General features: G+C 45.3%; 1 protein-coding gene across 1 annotated transcript; it reads left to right on the forward strand.

The window, feature by feature from the left end:
- The first annotated feature begins 12,546 nt into the window (after positions 1-12,546).
- Positions 12,547-20,631, forward strand: CCKAR (cholecystokinin A receptor). Its single transcript, XM_033105422.1, has 5 exons — positions 12,547-12,983; positions 13,679-13,930; positions 16,704-16,965; positions 18,818-18,945; positions 19,872-20,631. Exons 1-5 carry the CDS (start codon positions 12,872-12,874, stop codon positions 20,402-20,404), a joined length of 1,287 nt encoding a protein of 428 aa, XP_032961313.1. The 5' UTR covers positions 12,547-12,871; the 3' UTR covers positions 20,405-20,631.
- Positions 20,632-21,392: the final 761 nt, after the last annotated feature.

Raw genomic sequence — 21,392 nt, forward strand, 5'->3', positions numbered from 1 at the left:
GCTGTGTTTAAAATCACAGATAACATAAAGAGCATGAGGCTTGAAAGATTATACATAGATTATTTCAAGAGGCAGTGGTACCTCTTGTAAAGTTTTGGGGGCAGGACCATCTTCCATCTTACAGCCTGTGTTATAACAGGATTCCCCGGCCCCACCCCCATCTTGGTGTCAAATTAGGAGGGGGCACATAATTAGACCCAAAGAAAGAAGCCAGGATATGAGATGCCATTGTATCTGGGGCTTTATAATCAATCTAGGAGCATCTCTTTTAGATTTGTTCTCTGTGTTAATCACAACAGCACGAAAGGTGGGGGTGAAAGGAACCAGCGGTACTGTGTTCATGGTGGCAAAGCGAAAAGGGAGAACTGATCGCAGTGCACAGGAATAAGAAGGACTGGGGAGTGGGTCACTCTGGCCGACGACCAAGAGTCAGAGTGTAAGTGAGTAAAGCTGCCTGGGGGTAGACAAACAGGGATGGGTACCCTCTGCCTTCCGCCAAATCCCTCTGCAGGCCCAACCCCTCCTGGCTGCTCCTTTTCCAGAGCCAACTCTATATTTGGGAAAGCCCTGTGGTTCGTACTAAGGAGAATACGACTGATACGAGCCCAACGTGGTCCCAATCCTGACCAGCTGCTTTTTAACAAGGATGAAAGATAGGATCTGGTGCTGTAGGAGGGAAGGCATTCGAAAGCCAGGACGGAGATGCTTGGAGGGGGTGCACCTTCTAACGCCCCTTAATGCACACCCGACAGATGAATGTCTCCTGGGACCTGGAGTCCAGGGAGGCACCTGGTTTTCTAAAGGGTACAAGGAGGAGAAGTTAGAGGGATAGAAGCCTGGGAATGGGGTCCTATCCCAAGAGAGGAAAAAAGGAACGAGTTTTTTTTAAAGGTTTCATGGAGTGAAGGTGAGAATGCTTGATAAAACCATTCTGAAACACAGTTTGGTAATTCCTTAAAACGTTAAAACATATACTTAACATAAGACGTAGGCATATCATTCCTGGGAATTTGCCCTAGAGAAATTAAAGCTTAGGTTCACATAACAACTTGTACACGAGTGTTCATAGTAGCTTTGCTCATAATTGCCCCAAACTGCAAACAACCTACATTGTCTTCTATAGGTGAGTGGATAAATGCTCTGTGGTGTAGCCACACAAAGGAATACTGCTCAGCAATATAAAAGAAAAGAACTATGGATACACACAACTTGAATGGACCTCAAATGCATTATACTGAGTGAAAGAAATCAGACTCAAAAACTTCATACTGCATGATTCCACTTGTATGACATTCTTGAAAGACAAACTGATAGTAAAGAACAGACTATTGGCAGCCAGGAGTTGGGAGCGGGGGAGGGTATGACTATAAAGGGCAACATAAGGGAGTTGTTTTTTGGTGATGATGGAACAGTTCTGTCACTTGATTAAGGCAATGAATACACAAGTCTATACATGTCCTAAAATTCATAGAACTCTATATACACATCCCAAAAAGTCAATTGTACCGTCTGGTCATTTAACATACTTAAAAATGTTTTTAATACATCTAAAAAAGGAGTGCTTGATATGGCTTGTAGAGATCTGGGTACCGCTTCCTGGCAGGTATGACATCCATCCACTTATTCACCCATCCATCCATCCATCCACCCATCGCTCCATGCATTCATGCTGGGCAGGTATACAGGGTACAGACAGAAGGCAGAGTTTGTACTCCTGAGGAACTTGTCTAGTGGAGAAGACCAAGACGTATAAACAAGACATGGACATGATTTGATAGAGTTATGTACATGGTGGTATAGAAGTGCCTAGGAGGGAACCCCAAGGCCAACTGGGAAGGTCATAGATAGCTTGGCCTTCAGAGCCTCTGTTTCCTCATTTGGAAGTTTGGAGAAAATAGGTCTTCCTGTCTCGATTATATTAGAGGCTTGTTGGAGGAATCAAATTCATAAGAAGGTCTGTGACCTACAGAGCATGGTCATAAAGTCTTATGATCATTCAGATTTAGAAGGAGCTGTTTGGTCTCTCAGAACAAATGGGTGGTTTTAAGAACAATGATTTTGTAGGTACCCTGTTTCTCCAAAAATAAGACCTAGCCGGACAACCAGCTCTAATGCATCTTTTGGAGCAAAAATTAATATAAGACTTGGTATTATATTATATTATGGTATGGTATGTTATTTTATATAAGATGGGGTCTTATAGTAAAATAAAACCGGGTCTTATATTAATTTTTGCTCCAAAAGATGCATTAGAGCTGACTGTCTGGCTAGGTCTTATTTTTGGGGAAACACGATAAGGTTATAGGGGAAAGAAGAAGACAGGATGTCTCTGCATCTTCCAAGGCTGTTATGAAAAATGTTTTTATAAATTTGCTTTAAAAGTTTTTTCAATGGAAACTGAATTTTACTTCTATTCAGGCTTTCCCCTGCTGTGCTAACAATTTGATTTCTACAACACTGGCTACAAATGAAAATAAAACAGACCTCTTGTAGAAGTTATAAACTAAAATCAGATGTGATGTTTTTTCTACTATTCATCCTAAAAGATCTTTCAGACTCATTTTTTGTTTTCCTGTAGAAAATAGATCTATAACCAATGGGTGAAAGTTGAAGGTAGACTTTATTTTGGCTCATTCATGGAAGAATATTTTAAAGATTAAAATGAATAATAATAATTCCTTTTTGAGACCTTATATATGCCAGGCATTGGGCCAAGCATTTTATAGTCATTATCTCATTTAATTCTATCAGTAACCCTAAAGGTAAATGCTACTTTTATTTTGCAGACGAGGACTCTTAAGCTCAGAGGGGTAAGTATTTATTCAAGTCATCCAGAAGGTCAACGTTAGTGCCAGGATTCCAATCCAGGTGTGTAAATTACAAGCACAAGAGATAGATTGAGAGAGAATATTTTTAACATATTTAATAAATGTTTGGTACCAGACTATAATAGAGAGCTCATAAGCCAATGACAAAAAGAAATGGATAAAAAAGGAACAAAAAGAAATTCACAAAAGAAAAACACAAATGATCAATAAAATACAAAAAGATGCTCAACATCACTAGTAATCAAAATGCAAGATAAAAAAAAGAGTTCTGGTCAGGATGGTGCAGTAGGTAAACACTGTGCTTACCTTCTCTCACGACCACAACAAAATTACAACTAAACTACAAAACAACCATCACTGAGACAATCTGGCCTGAAATCTTGCACCCAAGCCCTACAACAGAAGAAGCCACCTCAAGACTGGTAGGAGGGGCAGGCTGACCTTCATGCGACAATTAAAAATTGAGACGGAGCTCTCAGCGGTGGAGGCCTCCCTGGAAGAACAAGGGGCCCCAGTGCCACACCAGCCTCCCCAGCCCACGGTTCCAGGGCCAGGGAGAGAATTCCCCATAATTTCTGGTTGTGAAGAAAGTGGAGATTGTGGCTGAGATGGAGGTCAGCTGGAGGCCCAGGTGTTCCTCCCAAAGGGACCACACACGGACTTACCGACAGAATCACTGGCTCCGAGCACCAGCGCTGAGGCAGCAGCTGGCGAGGCGACAGTAGGGATATGTGGTGTGGGGCAGGGAACTGAATTGTCTGGCTTTAGAACGAGGGCTGGAGGGGCAGCTTTCTCGTGGACGGAGGAGCCGCTGGAAGCCATTATTTCATTGTTGAGCCCTCCCCCTTCCCAGCATTCACCACGCCCTGGTGATTCGAGACCCCGCCCCCCCTACTTCTGGGCACACCTAAGCGTTTTCCAGTGGCTTTTTTGTAGAAACCGCCTGTCTTGGCTCATGCTGCAGACTTTCCTAGGGTCTCTCAAAGGTTTGCAGAACCCAGACAAGCAGCATCTGGCTTGAGCATGTGTCGTGTGGGGCAGCCCGCGGGGTCTCTGGTCCCGCTCCCCACCTAAGAATGTAGGATGTGGCCAGGCCAAAAGGAACACCCACGGAGCCATACGTAGGGGAGTCATACCACTATAGTCTCACTGGAGGCTGGATTCACACGACGCGCTGTCCGCTTTTCTGCCAACCGACCGACTCTCTCCTCGACGTCACTCGACTCCCCTCCCTAACGCAGCCGCGGCAGTTATATTAGTGGCCAATGGCTCAAGGGCCACAGCTGACGGCCATCTACTACCCCAGCCAGCACCTTTCCACGTGAGGCCGAGAGCCTGGAAACTGCTCTCTGGGGCTCTGTCCCCACAGCATGTCCCGTACCTCTGGCTGAGCAGCCCTAAGCTCGGCACTAGCAGCAGCCGGCCTTGGTTTGCAGCTTGGCCTCTGAAGGCACAGCCGAGCGTGGCGCAGACAGACAGTGGCCATCTACAGATTGCTTTGTGGCTCCTGCTGAGTGGCCCTAGGCAGGGCACAGGCTGCGGCTGAACTTGACCTGCAGCAGGTGGCCCTGGGGCTGGTGTGCCCGGTGGCTAGCTTTGAAATGAACCAAAGCATCACCCAAGAACATGTTCCTGTTCTTTTGTAGCCTTGGAAAAATTACTCAACCTCTCTGGAAAATAGGGATCATAGTAATTCCACTTCATGGGGTTGATGTGAGGATTGTATGAGTGAACGTGTATAAAGCTCTGGAAACAGACGTCAATAAATGTTAGCTAGTATTATTACTTTCATTGTTGCTGCTGTTATTAATGGTTTGGAAAGAGCACTTCTTTCAAGAGACCTGAGTTCTCAAAACAGTCATATCACAAGTGAAAGAAGGGAGATGATTCCATCCAGTCTGGAAAACCATAGAATTTCAGACTCCAAAATTTTCTCCCATCTATAAGAATGATAAAATGACATTAAATTACATCAACACTCCCATCTCTTTCTCCTTTTATGCAGGAAACATTTAACGAACGCTTATAATGCACAAGACAGTGCAGGGAAACCTGGAGATACGCTTGCAGCAAACATGGCAGACAGGGCCCTGCCCTCCAGGGACTCGGCACTCTTTGTGGCGACAGAACGATAGTGAATTACATCACTACAGAGCAGGCTCTGAGCCAGGGCGCTTAGGTGCTAGAATTACCTGTTAGTGCTTTTCTAAGATCGCTGAACTTCAAATCTAAGATTTAGAAATTGTCTTTCTAAAAACATAGAAATTATATTTTTTAATCCTTAAATCTGACATTTCTCCTGTCGTTTATTGGGCTATGAAGGGGGCGGACATCAAGAGTTTCGTTCTGACCCTACTTTCAACAGTAATTAGGCCAGATCATCATTATAGTGCTTAAACATTTCAAGGCACTTGTACTTCCAATTGCTTTCACTTTTAGTCCAGTTAATGGATTCAGTAGCTGTTACAACCCCAAAATAGCAAGTGGACACGTGGGTGGATCAGATGCCAGCCGGGCACAACTCTCTAAAAGGTTCCCGTAAGAGCAATGTTGCTGGCTCCCCACACCTCGGAGGCAGTTGAACCTCGGGTTTTTAGTGACCTAACCGTGTGCTGCAACCTCATCCTTGCCTAATCGGAACACATTACTGAATGTTGATGAAAATAATAATGTCATAAGACATTTGGCTGGCAGAGGGGGGACACAGACCTCCCCACCACCCCAAGGGAGTCACATCCAGCTCTGTGCATCCACTGATATAATTACAGACATGGGGCTTTTGTCTTTGAAGTTAGGGAGGAGAAAAGCATTGGGTGGGGGTGTACAGCAGGAGAGCAGGGAGATGGAGGAACAGGGTGGGCCTTTGGATGGGATTGGGGCTGCTGATGGAACTGTTTTCACGGGCTTTCCGAGGTTCTGACCCAAAGGGAGCCATCTGGGTACTCGGTTCCCGCCTCTGCACACTGGTGTCCAAGGACTGGCCATTGTGGGGATATATGGAGACAGTGTTTTTTCCACGGACTGTGGCTTTCTCATGATGGGATTACAGTGGTTGCAAGGGTAGTGCACGTCCACGGCGGGGTCCATGGTGGAAGATAATGTCATAGACCTCATGAGGGAACCGCAGCTGGGAGAATGGCTTGTCGGTGGCCCTGCTTTGAGGACTCCCATACGTAACTGGAGGGTGCTCTGTGGTGGGGCAACAGGTCTAATTCTTGGGACTCTGAGATTCCTCGTGGGTAAAACGGGATCGTAGAAGCTACCTCACAAGGTTGTGTTAGGAATAGAAACAGCAGAATCACGCATCCTGGGGAGTGTCCATGCTCAGGAATTGGTGCTTTTATCACTCTAGAATTCAGACAGAACTTTTCACTCATGTACCTCATGTACCCCATCCACGGGATCTTCACGTGATCCTGTGAGGTTCATACTATGATCTGTACTTTATGGATGAGGAACTGGACATTCCGAGGGATGAAGGTCAAGGGTGAGACCGGGTCATAGAGATGGCACAGTAATGACACACATTAAGGCCCTCGTGTGTTCACGTCATAGCGGTTGCCTGTTGCTATTCCTCTCTATGTGGTCCTTGCAGACCCTGAGAAAAAAGGGGAAAATTCTAAGCTAATTCGATTTTGTCTTCCTGCTGACTCTCAAGTTACTGGAACCTCTGCCCCCAAATGTCTCCCTCAGTGTCTGTCAAACACGATGAATTTCCATTCTGAGATTCATGCACTTGGGTCTTAAAGACTCACAAGCTCCCTCCACCCTGTGCTGAGGACTAGATGGGAATGGAAATAAGTCAGTTGTTGGTCTCTGTTCCCGTTAGACTCTGAGAATTGTTAGGGTGGTATTTATACTGTAGTGTGTAATGAAAGGAGCATAAATGTTCGCACCAATCCTACCTGGGCCCAAATACTGATGCTGCTTTTGCCATCTCCTTGAGAACTAGCTTCTTCATCTGTAAGAGAAAATTATAATAATACATAATTGTAAACATGGAGGTTTTAAGGGATCAGTGCTGGCTGCTTACGTTGAGGAGTTTCTACGATGATGTGCAAAACAGACATGGCTCTTGTCTTCATGGAACTTTAGGCTCGTGGGGAGACATGACGATCCAGCAATCACACAAAGGTAATATTACAAACCATAGGAAGAGCTATGCAAGTGCAGAGTAAGTAAAAGAAGAAACCTGGAAGCCATGGAAACATCCCACAGGGAAACTTGTTCTAGTTTGGGCCCAACGGAAGATTTCCCCGAGAAGTTGGCATCAGTGGGTGGGGGTTAATGAGAGTAAAATAGGAGGCAGAACAGCCCAGGCAGAGAGAACGACGCGTGCAAAGACTCTGGGAGTCGGGGAAGGGAGTGGGCCAGGAGCACAGCCCAGGAGGGAGGAGGAAGTACGTCTGGTCTGCATAGAATAGGGGAGTGGGTAGGAAGGACTGCAAGATGAAGCCACGGAGGGAGGCAGGGGCCATGCATGCAGGGCCTCACGGGGATAGGCTGGAGAGTTCCAGGTACTCAGTGACATTCTGGTCTGTGTAACAAACACACCACTCAGGCAACTGCATGGAGAAGAGATGGGAGGGGTCCAAGGAAAAGTAGGGGGACCAGTTAAAGCGGCTACAATTCCGCATGTGAGAGAGAACGATCCCACGGACCAGGGGTACAGCAGTGGAGGTGCAGCGGAAAAAAAGGGCAGATATTTACTTTCACCCCCAAGAAAGAACAAGACATCAGTTCCTGCCACATAGCAGATGTGAACGCTGGACAAAGGGCAATGAACGCTGCCCCTGGAGTTGTGCTGATGGCAGCTCTGATATCGTTGATGTACATCTAGTGCCACAAAAACGTGTGCACGGGTGTCACTGATAAAAGCAGAGGGCTGAAAACCGTAACTAAATATGCCACTGTACGGAAGCATTTTAGTAAATTAAAGTACCTGCTCTTAATGGAATAACAGACAGCACGAAAAAGAACTCTATAAAAAAGTACTGACCCGTGATGATGAAATAACGCTAAGTGAAAAAATGAATATACAAAAGAGCATTTATATAAAACACCTTTTTAAATCTCTAGATGATGGGGTTATAGATTTTTTTTTAACTTTCTTATCTAACTTAAAAAAAATAAACACATTTTTTTCCAGAACCCTACAAACACTATGTAATCTCATTTTGAGGGGAAAAAATTATCTTAAAATACATTGTCAAAAAGTGGCAAGAAGGGTGAATACTGTATATAGAGTACGATTCCAAATTGGTTTTTTAAAAAAAAAAAAAAAAAAAAAACGTGTTTGGAGGAAAAGCCTGCAAGGACATCTACCAAACCATGGTTAAACGTTATGTTGAAGCAGCGGCATTAAGAATGATTTGAATGCCTCTGTCAGCATGAAACATGGCAAGTTAGCAGTAGTAGTAGTAGTAGCAGTACCAGTAGAATCATTAGCACTTACTGGGCCCTTATAACATGCCAAACACTCTGCTGGGTGTTTTATACACATTGTGTCATGTAATGTCCCAGCAGCCCTCTGGTGCTCCCTCTGTAACCCACTCTCCAGGTGAGGATAGAAAGACTGAAGAGGCTCTTGCTGAATCCCAGCTGTGGCTTGCTAAGTGCCAGTCTCATCAGGCAGACATGGAGCTTGCCTTCCTCCATAGCTTCAGAAATGATCCATTGTAATTTCTCCAAAAAGGGCGGCCAGTGGGAGAAGAGCTCCAGGGGACAGTTGCCCACAGTCCTCAGTGGAGAGCAGGGGTGCCCCAGCACTTCAGCACGTCACCCTGCCGAGTCACCTAGTGTGGCCAGCGCCGAGTGAGGAAAGAGGAAAGCCCCGTCGGTCACGCTCAGAAGTCTGAGAAGGTTGGAGGAAAGAAAGAGGGAAACGTTAGCCAGCCACAGTCTGGATGTGTTTGGGAGGAAAACGAAGAGTAAGGAACTCAGAGAGGGACATTCTGAGCTGCAGAGGTGGGAAATGGTCGAGGACAGGCAAGAGGACGTTAAGAAACGTCAGGCTGCCCTGTGAATTGGGTGTCCTCCTGCAACGTTCAAGTCCTCTGCCTTCTGGACTGTGTTTCTCTGAAAGTGGCACCACATTAAGACTAAATCATGTACAGCCCTGACCTTGGCGTTATATTTATACTTACCTAGTTTTCTTTCTTTAAAAAAATATTGCAACAAGCATGTGATTAATGTTGTAATGAGGAAAAACACATATCAAATCTTTAGGATGTTTCAGAACAATTGTTTCTTAAGATAGGAAATAGTTTGGGGAGTAGCTATGAATTTCCTTACCCAGGAACCCACAGACATGGCCCATGTCCTGTCCTTCCAGGGCAGTATTTGCCAGAGAACAGTCCCCAACACCCATAGGACTCTGTGGACCCAGCTTTATGCATGGCCCAGTACTGTGTGTCTGGGAGACAGGGGAGCCACTTACACCATTTCACCACAATTTAGTAATTTTTTTTAACAATTTGCCTGGAACTGTGCCCAGTCAGAAGATAGGGCTCCAAGGGGAGAGGGGCGTTTCCATTTTGCCCAGTGTATTTATTGCCTGTCTCCTGCAGTGGACTGAGAATTTCATGAGGGCAGGATTTCATCTATTTACTCATGGCTTATCCCCAGCACCTGGCACTTAAAAGGCATTCGATAATGTGTGTCGAGGAATGAAATGAGGCCTAACATCCTGGAAAATGCATTGGCTCTTCTCTTGAAAGCCCCAGGGTCTACCGTTGGAATTCTCTCATCTTCAGTTGAACTCTATCGGAACCCTGATTCAGGAACTCAGGGTGAAGAATACAGAGTTGGCCAGGAAAAGGACCAATGTAATAGAGTGATAAAAGGATATGATAAGCAATGTCCTAACTTTCACTCTCTTTTCATTTACATTTCCGTAATACTACATGCCAGGCACTGTGCTAAGTAGTGGAGACCCAAACCCTTAACCTGGCCATGGTAATGGGGATAAATAGAGCATCCCTGGGATTAATCTTATCCACTAATAATAACAATTAGTGTCCAGAGCTATGTTCCAAGCGTAGTTCTAAGTGCTCTCCATGTTTTGCATTGTTTATAGGTAGCATTATGTTATGTTGTGTCCATTTTATAGATGAACAAGCTGAGACTGAAATAATTTGTTCACATTCCACAGATGGTGGTGAGGACCAGGCTTAGGTTCCCGTAGTCTGATGCCTGTGCTCACGCTCTGAATGGCTTCCAGGGAAGCCCAAGGGGTAATCCTGTGATCACTGGCCTCCAAATCACCAGGATGCTGCATTAAAAAATGCAGATTCCCAGGCCTCGGGCTAACGGCTCAGAATCGCTGGGGGGGGGGGCCTGGAAACCTCCATTTATTAACCACTAACCACTAACCTGAGTGATTCAGATGTGCACCACAGTTTGTAAAGCACAGGACTCAAATGTATCCCACTCACTCACTCCTTGTGAGTTTGCAAAACCTCTAGCACCCACCCTCCTACACTCCACCCTCACTTCCTGCCCACTGTCAAAAAGAATGGAATAGAAATGAAAGAAGGAAAGGAGGGAAGGAGGGAGGGAGGGAGGGAAGGAAGGAGAGAGGAAGGAAGGAAGGAAGGAAGGAAGGAAGGAAGGAAGGAAGGAAGGAAGGAAGGAAGGAAGGAAGGAAGGAACTTGTCCCAAATTGGACTCTTTCAGTTCAGGGCAGCCTGGCACTGAGCCCTGTCACTGCTCTTGGCCCTGCGGCAGCAGGCTCCCTGCAATGGTTGAAGCAGCTGCTGATGGGCGCGATGAAGCACCGCAGGAGGCACCGTCTGTGGATGGTGATAGCTGCCCCACTTGAAGCACTTGAAGCCTCCAGCTGCTGGGAACAGCAGTAGGGTGAAATTCAGCTGAGCTCAGGGCTCAAAGCCTGAACATTTATCCATCCCCATCAGGATAGTACTATACGGGTCCGCTCCCCGGGGGCAGTGTCCTATCATTCCGCACCATGGGAAGATTCATCCAACAGGACATGTGACAGGAAGGAGGGGGGAGGCAGGAATCAGGGCTCCCAGTGGGCTACCATATTAGATAATGAAGAACGCTCCGTGCCGCAGGAAGTGGTGTGAGGGTGGGGCTCGCTGGTCCACAAGGGGGTATCCACCGCGGGTTCTCACCGGCAGATCACGTGGCCATCCTGAGTCTCAGTTTCCTCCTGCATAAAAGGAAAATAATAATTATTAGATAGCTATTAATATTATCTGTGATTTGCTGAACATTTTTTGTGTGTCAGGCACTGCCTTGGGGCAATCAGTCGCCACAACAAATATCTATGAAGTCGTTTTCATCCGCATTTGCTGACGAAGGGAGTGAGTCTAAGAGAGGTTAAAGGACTGACTGGCCCAGTAGTTCAAGCAGGTAACCAGTGAGACCAGGATTCGATCCCAGCTCTGTATGCTGCCAAAGCCTGTCCTCTTACTAATTACCGTTTCCTTCTCTAAAGTGCCCTCCACTTCTAGTTTCCAGGACTAAGTGCCTCAAACATGAGATATCCATGGTTTGAAAGAAAAGAGGTACCACTGTCTTCCCAGCCCCACATCTGAGCCTCGACAGTGAAAATGCCAGTTAGTGTATCTGTGTCTGGCAGGGATTCAGCAAAGATATGGTATGTAGTGTTGTCAACTGTGTTGTCCGTACATAAGGGGCCCCAGAGGTGTCTAGCTAGTGAACCAAGTCTCAGCCCTGCCAGGCCCGTCAGCAGAAACAGGGGTTCCACTGCTGTCATTTGCTTTCCCAAAGGTCTGAACCGAGGAGACCTTCTGTATGGTGGGTTTTCAAACGCCACAGAGCTTCACGGGAAACCCAGACCCCCAGACTCGAGCCCTTCGCTAACCTCACCTCTCACCGGTGGCCACTCACTCACTCCTACTGCTTACCTGTTCCTCAAACAGGCCAACCTTATTCGCACCTCAGGCCCTTTGCATGTGCTGGGACCTCTGCCAAAAATACGGTTCCTCCTGCCTAGAAGCAGCTTTCTCCAGATCTTCACAAGCTCCCTCCTTCTTGTCATCCAGGTCTCATCACGGTCGCTTCCTCCAGGAGGCCTTTGCTGACCCATCCCATCTAAATTCGCACCCCCAATCCATTCCTTTCCATCACATCTCCCTGCTTTACTTCCTTCAGGGGGCTTAACACTATCTGAAATAATCTTGTTCATTATTTGCTTATGTGCCCAGAAAAGTGTCTAGCAAATGGATGGCTGTCAATGATTATGTGCTGAATGGGTGAATGAATGAAAAACATCAACAAATGGGAAATCTTACGAGCTCTTTTTGTAACGAGAATCCAGGAACCTACATTCAGAAATACCTCCCCTCTTTAAGGTTAACACGGGCAGACAGAGACCCCCAGAAATAACACTGCGGTTGGTGACAGCTTAACAACCAGCCGGCAGTTATATGCACACACATTGCCGGGCACGGTTCCAAAGCTAAAAAGGCACTAATTGCTTTTATATAAGGAGGTAGAAACACAGTCCTTCCGTGTCCTTTAGTCCTGATGGTCTGCATTATCGGATCTGTTACCGTGTTAATTGTTCCTGTCTCACACAGCCAGTTTGGGCTTCATTCTGCATGTGTCGGGGATGGTGACAGGTTCCTATACAGAGAAGGGAGGCACTGGGGGAGTGTGTGTGCTTATGTGTCCGTGCGTGTGTGTGCCCACGCGTGTGTGCGTGTGTGTGTAAAAGCAGTGACACTCTGGGAAGGGTTAACTCACAGTCTGTGCTCGGGGCCCTAAGGCTGGCCCAGGCGTGGGAGGGGTGGGCCTGAAAGGTGGAAGGGCTTGGCTTGCATTGGCTGCCTGTTCCAAGACAGGAGCACAAGTGCTTGCCCAGCTGGGCTGAGTGTGGTGAACTCAAGTCGCCTTTAGGAATGGCTGAAAAAGCCCACACCTGGAGATCCCTCCCTCCCTGCCCCTCCACAGCAGGTCGCATCTGGGAGACTCTCCAGCCGTTAGAGGAATGAGACGAGAGTGAGCAATTCACCAGCTCGCCGGCACTGGGTGGAAAGCAGCAGGCAAGGATGGATGTGGTTGACAGCCTTCTTGTGAATGGAAGCAACACCACTCCTCCCTGCGAACTAGGCATCGAAAATGAGACGCTTTTCTGCTTGGATCAGCCCCATCCGTCCAAAGGTAGGCGTCAGAGACCGTTATTTTCATTCAGAAAACTATTAGGTTGAGGGAGAAATCAGCAAAAGCAAGGCTAAGAGAAAAAACATAACGAAGCCCTCGTGAGACAAGGCTGGATAAAGTCATCTGTTCAGAAGTTTGGATAAGAGATCAACAAGCAGAATTGAGTCAAATATTCTCATGGTTCCCCTCGGGAAGTAGGGATTAACGTATAGGAGTTGGGGGAACAAAAGCAGGGGGAGGAGGCGCTGAAGTGGAGCAAGCAGGGAGTACAAGTGTCGAGGCTTGAACTTAACAAGCGTTACAGAAAAGGTGCTGTCACAATCTAGCTGTTGCCTTTTCTTGGGGAAATCCGGGCGTGAAGAAGTGATTAAAGCGAGATAATGCTTAGCAGCTAGGAAAGAAAGCAATCACTGTTCACTGGAGAAGCTTTGTTCTTAAGAAAAAGTGGTTCCCCCGAGTGATCCTTTAACAAACCAACCTTTCAGAAGCAACGGAATCACTCTGTGCTCTCCTCAGTTTGTTTCTGCAAAAGATTGTCAGTACAGGGAGAGGTGGGTTTAAGGACTGCTCCCCTGCAAAAAAAAAAAAAAAAATCGGGAGGAAATAACTGTTGGCTTCGTGTGCTTAGGTTTTAACATTCTGCTCTCATAACCTCCATCCCTCCGTCTTGGTCTTGTCCCTATTACTCTTTGCAGAATGGCAGCCAGCTGTGCAGATTCTCTTGTATTCTTTGATATTCCTGCTCAGCGTGCTGGGGAACACGCTGGTCATCACGGTGCTGATTCGGAACAAGAGGATGAGAACCGTCACCAACATCTTCCTGCTGTCCCTGGCCGTCAGCGACCTCATGCTCTGCCTCTTCTGCATGCCGTTCAACCTCATCCCCAACCTGCTCAAGGATTTCATCTTCGGAAGCGCCGTTTGCAAGACCACCACCTACTTCATGGGTGAGTTGTTGCAGGGGACTATTTCTGGAGCTCACCACCGACCCCACTGAGCCCCAGACCTTCCCAAACCCCTGACAGCCTCCATGGAGGAGCCCCGCTGAGTGTAAAAAAAAGCCAAAACGTCTGGCAAGGACACAGGTGGCTTTGAGGTAGCTGAGTCCTCATCAGTTCCCAGAAATCAGTCCCCAGCTAAACGTTTCAGAGGTCAGTGTCTCAGAGTGGAATAAGTTGATAAGAAACCACAAAAGAGCTTGGTTTCACTTGCCTCTGTTACGAAGGAAGAGATGTAAACTGCTCTGTCACTTTCTGGAAACTACTGATTGTATTCTGAGCTCTACCCGAGTCGTGGCTTTTGGGGTGGCAAGGGTGCTGGAAGAAGGTTCCTTCTGTTGTTGCTCTTGCTTTCCTGGGGAAAAGGGACTTTTTGACAGCCAGTTACATCACAGCTCTAGACTCCCTTCTCAGGATTCACTTCCCAGCCTGTTCCCCCAGAGAGAGAGATGCCTCCGCCCCTAGATGGGGGCTGTGGGGGTCACCATGATTGACTGAGATATGTGGCTCTCTGCCTATGCCAATCAAAATGATGATGATAAAATTCACAAGAGCTAATATTCTGAGTAGTTTTTACGCACCCGATGTTATGCTAAGTGCTTTTACTTCCATGATCTTTTTTTTCAATCAGCCAATCACCCTATGTAAGTAGAGTTAGTTTTCCCTGTCTCACTGAGAAGGGAACAGAGGCACAGAGAAGTTAATAATGTGCTCAAGGGTACACAGGTGTTAAGCCACAGAGCTGGGATTTGAACCCAGATCAATGCCACCACAGTGGTGAGGACGCTGCCTCAGTTTGCCAGCTGCTGTGGCTCTTCTGAAGCAGAACGAAGACTTGTCTCCTGGTCCCCTCTGTCTGCCAAATTGCCTTGTCCCTTGCCTGTTCTGAGAACTAGTTGGGAGGAGGAGGAGGCGAAGAGGGAAACGGGAGGGAGCTGGTTTTTGTTCTGGCCTAAGCCTTTGCAAAATATGCAGGGCTGAGTTGGGCTGGGGCAGGCCTCAATGACCGGAATGCTTTAAAAGCCTTTATTTCTCCCAGTTGAGGAAGTGAGATCCAGCACTAACAAAATGATGATGAATTACCGACCTGCGTGCCACGGACAAATAACCAAGAAAGTGTCATTCTGTGTCCAAGTCCTCTGAAAATAAAAATAGTCTTACAAAGGAAAGGGATCATTGTTAAACAATGAAGCAACAATAACAGCTCGCATTACATAGCACTGTAGGCTTTCAAGGCCCGTCCATATATGTGTGAAAGGAGATTTAAAATGAGTGCTGTTGCACAACGTTGCTAACTGCCATGAATTTGCTAACTGCCATGGAATTGTTTGCTTTCAAATGGTTAGTTTTATTTTATGTGAATGTCATCTCAATAAAAAATGTTTTAAATAGCTGAAATGAAAAGCAAAATAATTCTGAGAATGTTTGATGGACTTCTGATTTCAATGGTTTCAACTCTTCTCTTGATTTCGAATTCTGCTCAATACTATTCCTAACAGTTACTCCTAATATATCGCCGAAAAAGGGGGGGGGTGCTTTCATAAGGATGGGTTTAGTGGACCCATCGTACAGACATCGTACAGAAGTTTGGGGCTATATTTTCTAATCTAAATGTCATCAACTCCTTAGGGGGTAAAGTCCAGTGAAACACAGCAAATCCTGTCTCAGAACATGAGCGTTTATTTAATGATTTTGGGGATTATAGTCTGCTTTAAGTATCTAAGAAACATTATGGATAGTCTCCCTACAAAAAGAACGCTTTTACACAGAGTCTCAGAGAATTAATTTGTATCCATAAAAGACCCCAGGCTAACTTCTGTTCCCAAACTTAAACGAATTCTTAGGTTTAAGAAATCATGGTACGAGATCATCAGAAAAATTGCAAGAATTCATTGATGAAGAATTAAAGGGAATTTAATGGGATAAGACATTATAATACATACATACACACAAAACACAAAAATTAAGGAAAATTAAGCTTTTCTGACTATAGCTCACTCAGTACATCATTTTAAATGAGGTGTTATGATGTCCTTCTCCTTGACGATGCACGCTCACTCGACAAAATACAGAAAAGCAAAAAGAATAAGGAAGACCCTAGTCCTCCCACCCAGAAAAACTTTTAGTTACAGTATGCAGTTTTTCCTCTTCATCCTTTTTTATGGTTTTTTTTTCAAGCAAGTGCATTTTGCAATTTAGAATGTTTCTCTCTTAAAAACAGCCTATACTAGAAGTTTTCAGAAAGAGTTTGAGTGCCCTTAGCTCAAATCCCAGTGACCTTTCAGTGTCACAGTCCTTGAGAATCTGGGTGATAAGGTCAACTTAACTATGCTCAAAAGTAGATCATGCTCAAAATTAGAACTTTTCGCTTTTGTATGTATCACTCCAAAAACCTCTGTGGGACAGGAACATATTTCATCCTCTTGATTATTAGTTAATGAGCACTTTCAGCCTAAGAAGGAGTTAGGGTGTAATCAAAGTTCCATAAACTTATCTGAAAATTGGCAATAAGACGTATTTGCAAATACATTTATTTAACTGCTTTCTTAATCCTTTTTGAAACAAAGCTAGGAATAAACCATTTAAATATACATACACAAGATTTCATTCTGAGTGATTTTCTTTGATATCAAAACTGTGCAGATCAGATATGCTTAAGTTAATGTGCAAATAATCTTTGGATTTCAGAGCCAACAAAACCGACTTCTTTGTTCCTTCACAGGCACCTCTGTGAGTGTATCCACTTTTAACCTGGTCGCCATATCTCTGGAAAGATATGGTGCAATTTGCAAACCCTTACAGTCCCGGGTCTGGCAGACGAAATCCCACGCTTTGAAGGTGATCGCCGTTACCTGGTGTCTGTCCTTTACCATCATGACTCCGTATCCAATTTACAGCAACTTGGTGCCTTTTACCAAAAATAACAACCAGACGGCGAATATGTGCCGCTTTCTCCTGCCAAACGATGTTATGCAGCAGTCCTGGTAAGGTTGCGTACTGTTCATTTGTTTGATACAACTTGATATAGTGTTGAAATTTTCATCAAAACTGGAATGTATTGTCCAGAGTGGCTAGGGGATCAGTTTCCCGAAGGATCATTCTAAACTCTTTCTAGGACAATAGCGATACACTTAGAGTGCTCTGTTTTAAATTCCATACATATGTTCATTCAATTAATCCTCTCAAAACCCTATAGGGTTGATACTATTATTGTCCCTATTTTACAGATGAGGAAACTGAGACACAGTGAGGTTAAATAAATTGTTCAAAGTCACAAGCCTAGAAAAGACAGAGCCTCTGTGCTTACTCACTATGCGGTGTGCTTCCCAAGGGTCTAGTGCAGGTTTAGGCTAGATGATTTGGGGGGTTATGGTTTTCTCAGAATTGAAAACAGAGCAAGGATGAGTCCCAGATCCCATCTGGTTTTTCCTAGAGCTGCAGCTATGGTACTTGCACAGAGCACTTTACTAGAAATTGAAAAAGCAAGATTCTAATACATGTTTCTATCCTTACTAGCTGGGTGATGTTGGACAAATTCACGTAAGATTCTGAGGTACAGGTTCTTTATCTATATAAGGATTTAATAATATAGATATCTTTTATCTAGCTCATTGGGTGGGAATAAGGTTCAAATGAGAGTATGTGTATAAAAAGGCCATTATACATCTTTTAAAAGACTGCACAAATTCAGGGTATTATGTTTACTAATTCCAAGCATGTTTTAGAAACAGAGGACTAGACATTTACAAATGACTCAAAGCTGAGATAAATCTGTTGTCTCTGCCTTCCTTTTTTTCATTTCAAGCCAGTAACACACATGCACACACACACGGAATTATGTTGCAAATGAGAGGGACTTGAAAAGGTATCTTATCAAAACATGTCCAACTGAAATGAGAAATGGCCGAGCCACTGTGAGCCTCTGACAATTTTATGGCCTAATCATGTAACCTTACACATGCCAGACTACAAAAATGATTTAGGGGCCAGACTCATAAAAGAGGAGGCTACGATGCTTCAGGAATCAAACGTGTTTTAGAGCAAGCATAGCTCTGCCTCACCAGGCACTAGAGAGAGCATGCTGCTGGGCCAATGGGTCAGAAACAGCCAAAATGTTTTGCCATGCCATGTTTTACAAAACAAGGGGGTTTTCCATCATTCTTACCCATGCTTTTGAGTATTCTGTTGTCGTAAAGTCAACAAATGGCATACTGATACGGTTAAGAGCATAGGTTCTAGAATCATATTGCTTGGATTCAAATCCCACCTCTGCCACTAACTGTATAACTTAGGGCAAGTTATTTAAATCTCTTTAAGTCTCAGTTTCCTCATCTGTAGAGTAGGCACTATAATAATAGTACCTACCTCAAAGGTTATTACGGGAGTTAATATCTAATAATATCTGTAATATTATCTATATAAAATGCTTAGCCTAGTGCATAGCACATTTAATAAGTCCTCGGTGAATGTAAGCTTTTATTTGTTTATTTATTTATTTATTTGGTAACGATTTTATTGAGATAAAGTTCACATACTCTTTTTTGTTGTTGTTTTGTAAAGCTCTCATTCGTTTTATATGTAGACTTGTTTCAGGCACAGAATTACACCAAACTTTTCCAATTTAACTAGTCCTTCATAAGAGACTTTATCAAAAGAGGAAAGAAGTAAACAATGTCTAATGACTGAACCTCCAGATATAGAATTTCCAAGGATATTAAATACTAAGTAATTAACGTGTTTGCTCAGACCAGTTTAAATGGCGATGAACTCTATTCCATCCCATCTGAGTTTGAAATACTGGATTGCTGGTTATTGGATTTCTTTTTATTTTATTAGGCACACATTCCTGTTACTCATCCTTTTTCTTATTCCTGGAATTGTGATGATGGTGGCATATGGATTAATCTCTTTGGAACTTTACCAAGGAATAAAATTTGATGCTAGCCAGAAGAAGTCTGCTCGAGGTAACTATCTTTTAGCTGTATGTTTATGCTGGAAGGTCACAGAAGCTTGTTTTCTGTAACTTAAAACAGATCTACCCACAGTACATTTTCAAAAGTACTATGAACAGTCTTAGGGGTCATAAGCCACAGTCATGAGACCAAGTACCTCTAGTTCCTCCTCTGTACAATGGAGAAACCATTCCTCTCAACAGACTGCTGAGTGGAATAAAATGAGATAATACACACAAACGCCAGCTACAAGCTGAGGCCCCATGTGTCCCAGACTTTCTGTAACGCTGTATTCAGATGGACCCCCTTCGGCCACAGAAGCTAATGATAATTCCAGTCCCACATCCTATCTCCTCCCTTCACCCTCACTTTGCAGTGGCCACAAAGCCTCGCCTTCCCATTCTTTACAATCCACTACCCACATAACCTTTTCCCCTTCTCACTCCACCTCTCCACTCCCTTCTTTACCATGTGTATAACGTAGTCTCTCTAGCTTCTTTGGTTTTGTTGATTTTTGCTCATTATCTAGATTCCTCCCAGTAAAAGCAGTTTGGAGGCTTACCAAGGAAGCAGCATCCTTTCCTCTCCCTGAGGAGCTGGGGAAAATAAGGGAAAGAGTGTGAATATTCATTCTTCCATCATTTTTTATGCTTATACTCTACATACATAGAATGTTATTTTATCATTATATATCGTGTTCTATATTAGATATTATTTTACTGGTTTTAAGCAGCTTTTCATCTGAAGGAGAGGATTAGTACAGGTCAGTACTTACCAAGCACTCGTATAGATCAGTACTTAAACATTGCGGGCCCAAGGTTGCCCGATTCTTCAGTTCAAGTTTGGATTGGCGCCCTTGATGGAGGGGGTGGGGGCTCCGTGCCTTCTGTGTGGCATGGCCCATCCCGAACAATAAGTGATGTCCCTTGCCCACCCAGAAAGGAAACCGAGCACGGGCAGCAGCGGCAGGTACGAGGACAGCGACGGGTGTTACCTGCAGAAAGCCAAGCACCCGCGGAAGCTGGAGCTTCAGCGGCTGTCCAGCAGCAGCAGCGGCAGGGTGGAGCGCATCAGGAGCAGCAGCTCCGCGGCCAACCTGATGGCCAAGAAGCGGGTGATCCGCATGCTCATGGTCATCGTGGTCCTCTTCTTCCTCTGCTGGATGCCCATCTTCAGCGCCAACGCCTGGCGGGCCTACGACACGGCCTCCGCGGAGCGCCACCTCTCGGGGACCCCCATCTCCTTCATCCTTCTGCTCTCCTACACCTCCTCCTGCGTCAACCCCATCATCTACTGCTTCATGAACAAACGGTTCCGCCTGGGCTTCATGGCCACCTTCCCCTGCTGCCCCAGCCCTGGTCCCCGGGGAGCGAGAGGAGAGGTGGGAGAGGAGGAGGAAGGCAGGACCACAGGAGCCTCCCTGTCCAGGTACTCGTACAGCCATATGGGTGCCTCCGCCCCGCCCCCGTGAGCAGGGAGCCGCCTGCAGGGCAGAAGGAAGGAGCAGGACGGCGGAAGGGGACCCAGACGAGGAGGATCAGGAGGCAGGACGTGAGGGAGGAGAAGGTTCCATTGCCAGGGGGAACTAGTCGTTGCTTTTCATCCTTCATCCGGGCTCCAGGAAACACTGCTAGGGTGGGGGCATAACTTGCTTTCTAGGCAGTTCAAGGCAGGACATTTTCAATCATTCACCATCAGAAAAACCTCAGCAGGCCAGTAATGGAAGTCCAACAGGGCTCGAGCTGCAAATGTAATTGCCCAGGACCTGTTCCACCGGGGATGTGGACCCTACTGAACCTTAGAAGGTTCTAGAACATCCAAGGTGGTCTCTCGTGCCCCATAGTGACACGCTTCTGTGCTTTGCTGCTTCTGCTGATGCAGAAATGTGGTGGCTGCTCTGCCCCTGGGGAGTCTAACCCTTCATCTACACACTATGGCCACCTCCCTCATCATGACCACACAGAGGAACAGGAAGCAAACCCTCTTCTGGCCATTTTCTGTAGTAAGAGAACAGCTTGACTTTCTCTTCTTGAGGTCGGTCAAGGACATTCAGAGACATAAGTTTATGTGGTCATCAGAACAGCATCAGAAACTTTGTCTCAAAGATGGAATTTGGAACTTACATTTCTTTAAATAACAGAGGATGCAAGGCAAATAAAATAGCTGATGAAATGCTATCTTACTATAAGGAATATTAAGTACCAGAAGGTACATAGAAATATTTTTTTCTACTTTAATGGTATCTATAGTTTAACACCACCTTCATATGGTGATATTAAGCCACAGGGCTTCTTTGCCTCAACTTTATTTCTCATACTCATCTGGCACTTTCTTTTTTCCAGAAAGACCTCCAGGTACAAAGGTGAGTTGTAACCTATGCGTACCTGGCCAAGGGTGGAAAAATGAGTAGTCGGGCCCAGAATAAAATTTTGGGCCCAGAATAAAAACTTGGGCATACC

The sequence above is a fragment of the Rhinolophus ferrumequinum genome, chromosome 5 (assembly GCF_004115265.2).
Source record: "Rhinolophus ferrumequinum isolate MPI-CBG mRhiFer1 chromosome 5, mRhiFer1_v1.p, whole genome shotgun sequence".
Classification (NCBI taxonomy): domain Eukaryota; kingdom Metazoa; phylum Chordata; class Mammalia; order Chiroptera; family Rhinolophidae; genus Rhinolophus; species Rhinolophus ferrumequinum.

What these genes read in the sequence shown, in the direction of transcription:
- CCKAR (XM_033105422.1), top strand. Translation starts at nt 12,872, where the DNA reads ATGGATGTGGTTGACAGCCTTCTTGTGAATGGAAGCAACACCACTCCT. An exon ending in GACCACCACCTACTTCATGG is followed by an intron (nt 13,931 to 16,703) that starts GTGAGTTGTTGC and finishes GTTCCTTCACAG; the next exon opens with GCACCTCTGTGAGTGTATCC. An exon ending in CCAGAAGAAGTCTGCTCGAG is followed by an intron (nt 18,946 to 19,871) that starts GTAACTATCTTT and finishes TTGCCCACCCAG; the next exon opens with AAAGGAAACCGAGCACGGGC.